The sequence below is a fragment of the Asterias rubens genome, chromosome 5 (assembly GCF_902459465.1).
Source record: "Asterias rubens chromosome 5, eAstRub1.3, whole genome shotgun sequence".
Taxonomy (NCBI): Eukaryota; Metazoa; Echinodermata; class Asteroidea; order Forcipulatida; family Asteriidae; genus Asterias; species Asterias rubens.
In genome coordinates, this window is record NC_047066.1 from 1,117,396 (window position 1) to 1,130,714 (window position 13,319).

Here is a 13,319-nt window from a genome sequence, read left to right on the forward strand (position 1 = left end):
CACTATTGGTAAAATAATCAAAATACTCAAAATAATTATCACCATAAAACCTTTCTTGATTACGAGTAATGGGGAGAGGCGGATGATATAAAACATTGTGAGAAACGGCTCCCTCTGAAGTGACGTAGTTTTCGAGAAAGAAGTAATTTTCCACGAATTTGATTTCGAGACCTCAAGTTTAGAATTTGAGGTCTAGAAATCAAGCGTCTGAAAGCACACAACTTCGTGTAACAAGGGTGCTTTTTCTTTCATTATTATCTCGAAGATTCGACGACCAATTGAGCTCAAATTTTCACAGGTTGGTTATTTTATGCATATGTTGAGATACACCAACTGTGAAGACTAGTCTTTGACAATTACCAATAGTGTACATTGTCTTTAAATGGATATGTTATTGATTCGATTCTCAAACTAGTAGTGTTTGTGGGTTCTGTCAAGAGTCTTTCTCAATATTCAATTCAGAGTCTATTCCATCAAAGCCACCATTGGTAGTGCAAACATTCAGACTGAATATTGTTACATACATAGTAATGTACATACATAGTAAAGTACATACATAGTAAGGTACATACATAGTAAGGTACATGCATAGTAAGGTACATACATAGTAAGGTACATACATATTAAGGTACATACGTAGTAAGGTACATACATAGTAAGGTACATACATAGTAAGGTACATACATAGTAAGGTACATACATAGTAAGGTACATACATAGTAAGGTACGTTAGTCATGGGTTTGTAATGGGCTCATGCCTTTGAATAGAATTTTTACAGACACTCAGAATATGTCATGAGAAATATATTTGGCTATTAGGGACATCGCAGATTTACCCAATGAAAACAACATAGCCACATTAAACAATTTGAAAATTGCTCATACATCTGTATTGTTTCAAATAACAAATCTGCGATGATCCTTTAGTAAAATACCTTTTGTCAAAATTGCTTATACCAACTAAAAGTACTTATGGTATAAATGCACTCAATAGTTAATGGCCTGACGTTTTGACCCTAACCTAGTCTTAATACCTAGCTGGGATCGAAACCTCAGACCATTAACTATCAACTTAATATGAGAGAGAAAGAAAACGATAACACCGAGTTATTAAATAATTATAATAAAACGCACGTATTCTACAGTAGCTAGAGTGTTTACATCAATAATATCCCGGTTCATTAAGCATACCTTTAGAATTTTTTTTGACCAATCTCAACTCCTTGGGAGTTTACAGCCCCAAGGTGATTAAAGTTGCTCTAAATGGGTTAATCCAACAAAATACTGACTTAGCCCTCTCAGACTCCACCTATGTTAAGAGAAGCAATAATTGTTAAGTGCCTTGCTCAACAACACAAGTATCATGCATGGGAATCGAACCCACACTCCGATCTTTAGACATCAGAACATTATTTATAGAAGTTTATAATCTTGTCAATTGTGAGTATTGTGAACTTCTGTCAGGAGTCGTTTCATTCAAGTTGAATTGAACATTCTCTTCACCATGTCTCTTGACGCTACGGCCAGCTTCCACCAAGCTGTCATTGACCGTCACGAATCTAGAGCGAGCCCGGGGTCCACCCTTACCCCGGGTCGAACACGTAAACGCCCGTATGAACGCCCTCCGGTAACGGGAATTAGTTGCGTTATAGACAATCGGGTTAGCCGCCGAATTTATCGAGACAAGAATCCGAAAGACCAAGAGAATAAAAGTCTCAGTGACTGGATTGGAGAAAAGTTGCTGTCCAGCTAGATTCGCTATCAACCCACACATGTTGAGGAACTGGAACGGGGCGTGGCAAATGAAGAACACAACCACGTTGGCCACCAGCATTGTTGTAACTTGGTGGGTTGTGCGGGAGGTACGTCGAGTGTGAACGGACTCTCTCTCAAACGCACTCCGTCCTCTGAGATTACGGATAATCTTAGTAAAGAACACGGCATTGCAGATGAGAGCAGAGAAGAATGGAACTGTCTGCAAGGCATCGAATAATAACAAATTCCATAAAGCTGATGGTCTGCAACGTCCTACATGCTCGGGGAAGTTACTAAACTCATCAGTTCCAGGCCATTCAATGCAGACCTTTTGGTGAACAGATTGAATAGGAATTGCCCAAATGCTGAATAGGACAGCGACAGCCCAAGCACCGACCAAAAGTTTAGAAGCTCTGCTCTTGGTGTTAATCGAGAGATGCTTCAATGGGTGACATACTGCTAGGTATCTCTCGGTCGATATAAGACAAACTAAAGTAATGGAGGCAAAGTAACCCAAGTAGGCGAAGAAGTTATTAGCAATACAGCCTGGAGCACCAATGTAATGTCCGCTCGAAGGCACCCCTATCCCGAAGTAATACACTATCGGTATAGCTGCATTTTCCACGAGTAAAATCAAGTCTGCAAAGGCTAAGTTCACCAAATAGAAGTTGACGAGGGTCTGCATTGTCCGCACTCTGGCAATGACGAACAGAAAAGCACAGTTTCCCAATAACCCTACAGTGAGGACAATGATGATGCTGATGATTTTAACTTGTATAGTTACACCAGAGAAGGTGTAACGTTGTATAACAGAGTCATCTGCAACAGTAAGATTCACAAAAGAATCACATGCAGCAGCTACCTGATTGTTTGCCCCCATGGCTGACAGTCAGAGTTACGACAAAAAGAGTTGAGTCACACTGTTTAGAATTCTCAGAAGTTTAACGCACGTTCTCGCCTATCAGTTTCAATTCACCGTGTGTACAGACAGATCTCTGTCCTCTCTCACTGGATTGAGATCTAACTTAGACACGTTACAGGAAACTTAAGTCTTTATCAAGATGGAGTACAGCCTCATCAACAAGGCAAGAAGACATGTAGACCAGGGTGGGTTTCATGACAACGAGTGAGTAGATACAGACGGTTGCTACGTGCTGTCTCTGCGGTAAACTCATTATGCGGCACACCATAGATGAAGTCTTAACAAACAATTACACAAAGTAGTGTACTTCAAATCCCCTTAAGAGCACACCGAACTGAATCCAACATCAATTTTGCTATTAATATTGTTTTGCAGTTCATAACAAATGACTGGTGAGATTTTATTTGAAAGAGTATGCGCAACGATGTTTAATGCTACAATGCGTGTGCTAATAGCACGCTCAATGTACTCCACCCAACCGACTGTATAGTGCGTGTTTCGGATTGAGTAGAACGAAACCCCACACATTGATTTAAAGGCAGTGGACACTATTGGTAGTTACTCAAAATAATTATTATCATAAAACCTTTCTTGGTTACGAGTAATGGGGAGAGGTTGATAATATAAAACATGAAGTCTGAAGTGACGTAGTTTTCAAGAAAGAACCAAATTTCCACGAATTTGATTTCGAGACCCGAGATTTAGAATTTGAGGTCTCGAAATCAAGCATCTGAAAGCACACAACTTCGTGTGAAAAGGGTGTTTTTTCCCCATTAATATCTCGCAACTTCGACGACTGATTGAGCTCAAATTTTCAGAGGTTTGTTATTTTATGAATCTGTTGAGATACAGCAAGTGAGAAGACTGGTCTTTGACAATTACCAATAGTGTCGGTGTCTTTAAATGACGCACTTTACTGACATCTTAATATAATACATTTAGTAACGCCCAGACACTTGATGGACAAGCAACTCGACGATAATGGCAGCTAATATAAAAACAATCATGTTTGGACGACGCTGTGAGTTTTAAATCATGATCATTAATCACTTTCTCTCCCTGATTTCGAATGTTTATAGTTGTGCATGCATGTTGTGGTGCTTCTGTTAGTAAAGCTTTGGTTATTTATCATTTCCCTTGTCATTGAACTTTTTTAAAGCAATTTACATTAAAATGTAAATTGCTTTAAAGCAATCGCACAACATCGGTAAGCAGTATTGTCCAAAGGCCCACACTTCGTGTATCACAACTTATATATAAACCTTTGAAAATTAAGGCCCAGTCGGTCATCGGAGTCGCGAGAAAATAACGGGAAAACCAACCCTTGTTTCCCGCACGTTTCGCCGTGTCATGACATGTGTTTAAAGTAAATCCGTTATTCTCGATATCGAGTATTGATAATTGTTTTAATGTTTTCTCAAAAAGTAAAGCATTTCATGGAATAATACTTTAAGTGAAGTCTTTCACCATTACCTTATGTAAACCCTGTAAGTTATTTGTAAATATGTGAACTTTTAATTTTTGTTCTATTCAGAAAGTGTCCAATGGCTTTAAAAAAAATTATTTTAATAAACCATCAATATTAATAATAATTGCATTGTCTGCAATAATTGATGAATCGTGCAACTTGAAAGGATATCATTGGCTGTGAGTTGTGCGCAGTGCATACGATATTTTTCATCAACAAAGATGGCGGCTAATGACGTCACGTGCAATCTGCGCACTTAGCGTCAATGTTGTGAATGTGTGAGTTTTACGAGAGACAATTAAACAGTTTAAACAGCGGATCATCGCAATCGTCTTATTGCTTTATTTCCAAGTTATTTACATCGATATTTGAATATTTCAGACAGCCGTTTCGTTCGAAGTGCCATTTAAGGGAAAAGTTAACTTTTTGTTTTTTTTTACCCAATAAAAACATAAAAATAAATACTTCGAAGTAAGCTGTGAAAATTTCAGAGCAGAAATATTTCCCATTAACAAATAACTGTATGAACTTCATAACCAGTAAGCTCTCATACTAAAGTTGGGCAACGGTGTTTTTGTATCCTTACAAATTTCATACATTAATTTGTTCTCCTTCTTAATTTAAATCTTGCCTAACCTTTTGAGCATTAAATCTGCCACCGACTGAGATTTACGAAAAGTTGTCAAACTATTTCGGTCATTATTTGTGTTGATGAAGAGTACGAGGCTAAGTTTCAATCCTAAAAACCCCAAACCCCAAACTTGCAACCTCGTTTTCAGTTTAGAGTTTCTTGTGACAAAGTGCGGGGACTCGTCGCAAAACTTTGTCAAAAGAATTTCTTAACATACAGTTTGTGAGCAGACCTCTTATTGACATTCTTCACAAGTTTTCTAAAGCAAAAACATTACTTCTGACAGAAGCAAAGGTCTGGCAGAAAGCTACTTCGGACTTCGACGTAAACTCTCTTCATATACAGCATAATTTCTCAATAAGATATGTGGTTGATCGACAAAGATCGAGCGGTGTTTAAAGTTTGCGCACAATCTATCCTGCACAAATTTTGAAAACATGCAAGAAAACAAAGTTTGTTTACGTAAAAATATGGCACACCGCGCCAATTTCAAAAACGGCCATAACACGCGCCTAACACTGCAATGTTTGTTTGCTAACTACCAAAATGTTATTCTCCAGCAATAACTCTGCTAAAAACAGCAGAGTTCTCTTAGACCCATGGGGTTAGGATGGGATGAGAAGTTATATGTCCAGCCCGTACGGCCCATTGAGACTTACTGACCATACAACGGTCCAAAGACAAAAACAAAAGCAGCTGGTCTCTGATTCAACCAGAATGACACTTTCAATGATGAATGTGAATGTATTTACTCCTCTCTCAGATGACCATATCTAATTGACACGCCGTCCACTCCCAATCTGGCCGGCCCCCATCTTTGAAAATTCTTGCAGGACAGTTATTATTTCCCGCACTGACTGTAGAAAGTGTAGCCACAACGGACGGATCTAAATGAAAAGTAAACAATTCAATTTCAATAAAACAAACAGCATCGTACAATGAACCCAAAGTTCACACGGTCTGTAAATGAAGACGTGGTTTTGCATTTAATCAGACTCGGATAAGGTTTTTTCATTCCCGCTTTTTTTAATTACTGCCCATCACCACAAACAAATTCCGACCTCATCACAGTGACCAGTCCAACAGAACAAACAACTCACCAAGAGTCTCTCTGTAATTGGTTTAAAACCCTAAGTTGAGTTTGTCAAACCAAAATTTTTAAATAGTGGTTTGTTTACAAATGCCTTAAAGAGACACGTTGTCATGGAACAGTCGAGTTGGTAATATGAAAAGCGTTTTGTAACCGTTTGTTATATAACGCATATGGTTGAAAGATGTTTTAAAAGTGGATTTATTAACGAGCTCACAAACATGATTTGAACTGGCATGGTGTTCCTTACACGTCGTGAACAAACACGGCATGCCATTTGTGGAGTCAAGTTTTTTACTCAATAAAATGACCGCAAAGTAAAAGGAAAACCATCAATTTCGAGGCATGTTTGTATGCTCGTTAATATTTTTGAGTAAGGGGATTCGAACGTGGGTGTGAATCCAGACACATGAACTTCATTCTGTAATAGAACCGAGTTGAGTATATATATATATAGAGTCTGAAATCGCGGTTATTTCTCTGCATCAGCCACGAAAAACGCCCAACAGCACGCGCCCCAACTCGCAGTAGACTAATGACGGAAGTTAACCTGCAAGAAATAAATGTGTGCAAATACAAATACAAATACAATACAAGAGGGCGCTACTTCAGGCAATAGTGTATTTGGCTATTTCGGGTAAACTTAAAGCTATACGATGGTAGACTTGGAACCAAGTCTAGAGTATGCGGAGCTGAGCTACAAAGCGTATGAGGGTAAAACCAAAATGATGTTGTTTTCCAGTCGCTTTATAATTACTGTGACTGAATACTATTTGTGGATACCTTTAAAGTAGCCAGCGTACGTGGCTGGGTATTTTTGATGAAGTGAGAACGTGCACTAACGCCTCAATTTTGTTAATTAGTTTCTGTTTACCTTGGTCTTAGACGGGTTTAAAATCAAATCTAAAAAACAGAAGAAGCACTATTCTAAGAAGGGGTTATGTAAATTCCTCTCTTTTTTTGGGAGAGTAATAGAACGCCTTTGTCTTATGTGTCACATCTTATGAGAGGAGCACAGTTTATTTGTAATATTTTCATTTATTTAGTCAAATTTTAACTTTTGTTTGTGTGATGAGGGGTTCGGCCATTGTTAATTATAGTTTGACAACAATTTGTTTACTTTATTTCATCAAAATCCCGTCTTCACTTTTGGCCATTGACCAATCCTCTTCATTCAGCAAATAAATATAAAAGTTCTCTACATGTCTAGGCGAGTCTTAAAGCTATAGCAACCCAATAATGGACAGACTCTATGGAATCCAAAGTTCACTCGGACCTTTATATGTTTTAATTAACTTTAAAATACTGTAGTAATTGAAAGTGGGCGAGGCAGGTTGGTGCCTGCATTAAAGTTTGACCGCGCTTCTTTCTGCACGGTTCGAAGTCAACGCATCCAATTTATTTACAGTGTAAATTCTTGCACATCTAAGGAGCAGTATTTATCATCACGCAGCCATAATGTCTGGGCCGGAAGTAGACATAGATGTAAAATGAATATTCTAACACGTGCATCTACACTGAGCTGTTAATTATTAAATTCCAAGTATTATATGTGGGGATTTTTACGTGACTTAAGGGGTCACTTTTGTAGGACAACAAACACAATGTCCACAGATTTACACTAAACTTACACAGTTTGAAGATAATGATAGAAGAAAGCTTCCCTGAAAATATTACGTGCTGAGGTGCTTGAGTTTTTGGGAAATGAGTAAAACAATGTCATGAAAATAATTTTCTTCTCATGAGACGAACATGATTTTAATCATTTGCAAACACATTTTCATGACATTGTTTTACTCATTTCTCAAAAACTACAGCATCTCAGGAAGTAATATTTGAATGGAAGCTTTCCACTATCAATATCTTCAAACCCTGTTTAATGTTAATCTATGGACATTTTGAAAAAGTACCCAAATCCTTTAAAGCCACTGGACACTTTTGGTATTCAGTCTAATCACTTGGTGTATCTCAACATAGGCCTATGCATAAAATAACAAACCTGTTAAAATTTGAGCTCAATATTGGTCGTCGAGGTTGGGAGATAACAATGAAAGAAAAACACCCTTGTCACACGAAGTTGTGTGCGTTTAGATGGTTGATTTCGAAACCTCAAATTCTAAATCTGAGGTCTCGAAATCAAAGTCGTTGAAAATAACTTCTTACTCGAAAACTACGTTACTTCAGAGGGAGCTGTTTCTAAAAATGTGTTATTATTATCCACCTCTCCCCATTACTCGTTACCAAGTAAGGTTTTATGCCAATAAATTGAGTAGTTACCAATAGTGTCCAATGCTTTAACGCTCCCGAGATAAAGCATTGAATAAAGATTTGTAATTTTGTACGAAAAGCTTTCAGTAATCCAAAAATCCCTATTAAATTCAATCTGCCAGCACCATTAGACTTTCACCTGCGAAACAAATAAGCCCAGACTGTTCTGAGCTTCACTGTATTTCACTCTGTTACTACTCATTACATTTTGTTAATAATTGATAGAACTTCATGCATTGAAGTCACTGGGCCGCCATCTTAAAGGTAAAGCGGCGACGCAATATTGAAAAATGATTCTATTATGTACGCGCAGCGCGAAGGATGGGCCAATGAGCAACCTTCTTTTAGACTCTAGCTGAGGGCGCCCTACTCAAATGACGTTTTGTCCTCGAGGTTGATGCGGCTTTTTTTCGGACCGAATGAAATCTCCGTTGTAACATATTCGTCGTTGTACTAACTTGATTAGCCTTAACTCCAAACACACAAAATTTAAGTGATAAATGCACTGTCATCTATTGGGGCATTGTGTGCCTTTCCAGAGATTCGCAATAATAATACGTAATGGGAGCACGTTCGGGTTGGAAGGGACCGCTGACAAAATGGATGATGATTTCAACATCGTATGACGTGTTTCGGTACCCTCTTCAAAGGGCATATAAATTGATGCAATTCCATGTTAATATTTACAAGGCGTTTCAAGAGAGAAACGGTGAGAAATAGAGAGAGCTTTGAGGAGAAAGCAATCAAACGCACAGAGAGTCGTGAAGTGCAAAGATTTGTAATATTCATATTCGAAGGTGTTGAGAACAACCCGGGTATTCCGAGCAGCGTATATTCAGGGGATATCGTTGCCGTGTTGCGTCGTGGAAACCCCCACTGCCATCACCAGGGCGTGACTCTTAATTCGCCGTACTTCAGATACCGCGGTAACTTATCACCGTCGAACACCATCGTGTTGCTCATTACTTCTATGTGTTTTTTGTTTCGCTCGATTGTGTTTTGACATCGAAGCTTCTGTGGCATTAAACATCAATCACAAATTGCTATATCGCTTGGATAATTTTGTAGACCGTCAAGCTCAAACTATACGTACAGAACAACAACATCGTGTACGTGGGAGATGGGAGATTTTGAGGGGATGTTATCTCTAGAGGTTCCACTGGTACTTTAGTGATCGTCAATTTTTGTGAAACAGTCTGTGCTTTCTGAATGGATAGATCCTGATTAAACACTTGAGTCCAGAACTTGAGATTGTTATGTGATTTATGAAAAGTTGACATTGTATTATCGTCTGATATTCAGCTGCAACATTCAACAATGGGTTCAGATACGAGTAAAACACACTGCTCTGTAGAAAACAGTCTCAATCTCACCACGCATTCCGAAGCTAGAGATTTCATTCTTGACCCACTGGTCATCACCCTGACTCAGTACCTGCTACCAGTCATCTTACTCGTTGGTCTGGTAGGCAATGCCGCGTTCCTCTTCGTAGTTTACCGCATCCCGAGCATGAGGACGGTGACCAACTATTACCTTGCTAACCTTGCCGTTGCGGACTCAGTGTTCCTATCCATTGTGGTTGTCACAAGGATCTATCAGCTGGGAGTTTACGGTGAAGTTCCCACTGCTCACCTGGGATTGGCTGGTTGTATTTCAAATACTATCTTCAACTACTCGTTCCATTTTGCGGGGATGATCCTTATAACATTGATGTCACTGGAGCGTTTTCTAGCCGTATGTCATCCTCTTCGACACCGTTTGATCAGTGGGCGTAGACGCACTATCAGGATGATTGTAGCCTGCTGGATTCTGGCAGTATTTCTAACATCATTCCAGATTCCAACTTCCATGATCTTCGACCGTCTTTGCATCCAATGGCCTGCCTCTGAAGAGTACGCTAACCTCCCTGATGTTATTGGAAAATGTTCGGCTCTAGACAAGCCATGGGTTATCCCTATGTTCCACTCGGCTCAGACTCTTCCATTCTTCGTGGCATTCTTTGGGAGTTTTTATTTCTACGTCTCAATCGTCATCAGATTGAATAAGAGAAACTCATCAAGCGACCGTCAGCAGGTAATACGTACCCGTAACCACGTGGCCTTCATGCTGATCGTTAATGGGACAGTCTTCTTTTTGACACTCTCTCCTTTTGAAGTCACCTCCATGATACTCTTCGTCGAAGGGTTCATGGATGACGTCATTCTGATCCCTTACGATATCAGGGGGTTGTTATTTGAGGTAAATCGCATTTTGTTGTTCATCAATTCTGCCATTAATCCCATAGTGTACACGGTTACCAACGCTAGATATAGACGTGCCTTCAAGAGAGCCTTTACGCCGGCTTCATGGAGCAACGGACGGCCGCGCCATTCCACGATTTTCAGTACTTTCCCGGAGTATTGCTCTAAATACCACATGCATATGGGAGGTTTATCGCATGGTCCCCCATCCCCACCACCATCAAAGAGCCCAATGGTTGCTAGACCCGCTACATACTCTAACACATGTTTCAATGATGACTTTTCAATTGATATCTTAAACAATGATATTCAAGGAACAATGGAAACGTTACAAGAAAGTCAACTCGACAATTCAGAGCTTCAACAAGTCAAATAATAAGCTGTAATCATCGAAATCTATACTGACGAATTCTATTTGTTTATTATAAGTATAGCATCGTGAAAAAAGGACTTCATAATAAACTCGAATTTAATTTGCTGGATGTTTAAAAATGAAACTACAACTATAATTGTTTTAATGTTTGATTATTTCACTTATATAATGGTGTTTAATAGGCACCATATTGTGTTGATTTTTGGTTTATGAAAGGCTTTCCATAGGGGGCCGATAATGTGACGACGAGCTAAGATCAATTGGTCTTAAAGCAATCGCACAACATCGGTAAACAGTATTGTCCAAAGGCCCACACTTCTTGTATCACAATTTATATATAAAAATAACAAACCTGTGAACATTTAGGCTCTATTGGTCATCGGATTCGTTTCGGGAGAAACACACGGGAAAACCCATCCTTGTTTCCGCACGTTTCGCCGTGTCTTGACATGTGTTTAAAACAATCCGTTATTTCGTCATCGAAAATAAATATTTGTTTTAAAGACATTGGTAATTGTCAAAGACCAGTCTTCTCACTATCAACATATACATAAAATAACACCGCCTGTGAACAATTGAGCTCGATTGGTCGTTGGAGTTGCGAGATACCTATGAAAGAAAAAAAACACCCTTGTCACACAAAGTTGTGTGCTTTCAGATGCTTGATTTCGGGACCTCAAATTCTAAACTTGAGGTGGAAAATTACTTCTTTCTCGAAAACTACGTCACTTCAGAGGGAGCCGTTTCGTACAATGTTTTATACTATCAACCTCTCCCCATTACTCGTCACCAATTAAGGTTTTATGCTAATAATTATTTTGAGTATATACCAATAGTGTCCACTGCCTTTAATGTTTTCTCAAAAAGTAAAGCAGTTCATGAAATAATATTTCAAGAGAAGTCTTTCACCATTACCTTCTGTAAACCCTGTAAGTTTAAATCTGTGACCTTTTAATGTTTTTGCTGTTCAGAAAGTGTCCAATACGCCGCTCTTAATATTTATGCATGAGGTACGTCACAATGCTAACTAAAAACGAGGCGATGGGCGCAGCCACTGCAAGTGATGGGGAACGTGCGCCCATAGCCTCATTTTGGGTAAGAATGATGACGTCATGCATAAGTATTAAGAGGGGCGTATGGCTTGCACTGCAACTCAATCGTAGTTGCTTAGTAAATTGTGATGTCAAAATACAAATCACTAATGGTGATACTGACATTTTGTATCACGATGGAATAGTGTCAACAGCTCCCCAGCCGTCAGTTTCACCAAACTCTTCCTAACTTATGATTAATCTAAGGACTTATGACGGGTTAAGTTCCGTATCCATAGAAGTTAGGACATAATTGAACCCATCCTAAGTTAGGACGAGTTACTCGTCCTAACTCCTAACGTAGGATTAATCCTATAAATATAGCGTTTCGTGAAATAGCATTTATTTAGGTGTTCCTCCCTTTAAGTTTGATTCGTATGTTTGTTGCAGTTGTGTTTGTTAAGGGGTGTTGGTGTGTTGGTTTAGTGGTTTGCTTGTTTGTTTGTTGGTTGGTCCGGATCCGGAGCATCAATTTTTATTTGGACCCAGTTTTTCTGATCCAGTCAATATTTAACCGATTCATCAAATTGAATTGTTTTTCTGCTAAAACTCAATCGTGGTTCGAGTTACCCCCATGTAATCGACCAGCCTAACTATATATACGAGACACACTCACAACTTCTATGCCAAGTGTTACCAATACAACGGCATGTATTGCCATTGTGATGTTCACAAAATGTAATTATCCCATTATCATGAATTTATGAAGAGGGCGAAATATTAAAAGTATTATGTCAAGTTCTTTGAAAAAGGTGCTAGGTTTGATTTGTAACTGATCTGGTCTAGACATTTAGGTTGAGATTTTAAATATCTTTTAAATATTTTGTTTATAGATTCGAGGACTCAGGTATAAGGTACTAATTAAAGTATCATAATCATACAAAATATTCGCCAATGATAAAAGGTAATTATTTAAAAGCTTGAAGTTAATTATCATTGAGACCCGACATCATCTCACGCCAATAAGCCATGAACAAACAATTATTGCATGCAACATGTATTAATTTCGACAATATTATTATTATCCGCATCTTTCGGCCAAAAGCTGACCGTAGCAACGATTATTTCTTGTTGTTTGTAAGTTTGGTTGTTGGTTTGTTGTTGTTGGCTTTTAAACACATTTTTTTTAATGATCTTTCTGTCAAGGGAACTCGGCAAACTTCCAAAAGGGACTCATAAACGCCAAGCTGGCAACAACCAATCTCTCTCATTCGAACATTGATCTATGAATTGCCAAAGCAAAACATTGCGATTCAGTAGAAAACGACAGTACTTATTGTAGTCATTGTGAAATCAATTGTGCTTGGTAGGATTTAAAACTTGTGATATCAAATCATCCAGTCTAACCGTTTGACCACAGTGAGTTTTCAGCTATAACTAAAATTATGTTGTGTATACCCATTGAGAGAGACTTTGATGTGGAGTTTAAAAGCGATACCAACTGTGTGCATTTTAAAAGCAGGATAACGCTACCAAGTTCT

General features: G+C 38.6%; 2 protein-coding genes across 2 annotated transcripts; one reads left to right on the forward strand and one right to left on the reverse strand.

The window, feature by feature from the left end:
* Positions 1-1,423: 1,423 nt before the first annotated feature.
* LOC117290036 (pyrokinin-1 receptor-like) lies at positions 1,424-2,635 on the reverse strand. The gene has a single exon (XM_033771269.1). The coding sequence runs from the start codon at positions 2,633-2,635 to the stop codon at positions 1,424-1,426; it is 1,212 nt and encodes a 403-aa protein (XP_033627160.1).
* A 6,816-nt stretch (positions 2,636-9,451) lies between these two features.
* LOC117290037 (neuromedin-U receptor 2-like) lies at positions 9,452-10,750 on the forward strand. The gene has a single exon (XM_033771271.1). It carries the CDS (start codon positions 9,452-9,454, stop codon positions 10,748-10,750), a length of 1,299 nt encoding a protein of 432 aa, XP_033627162.1.
* The last annotated feature ends 2,569 nt before the right edge of the window (positions 10,751-13,319 follow it).

What these genes read in the sequence shown, in the direction of transcription:
- LOC117290036 (XM_033771269.1), bottom strand. Translation starts at nt 2,635, where the DNA reads ATGGGGGCAAACAATCAGGTAGCTGCTGCATGTGATTCTTTTGTGAAT.
- LOC117290037 (XM_033771271.1), top strand. Translation starts at nt 9,452, where the DNA reads ATGGGTTCAGATACGAGTAAAACACACTGCTCTGTAGAAAACAGTCTC.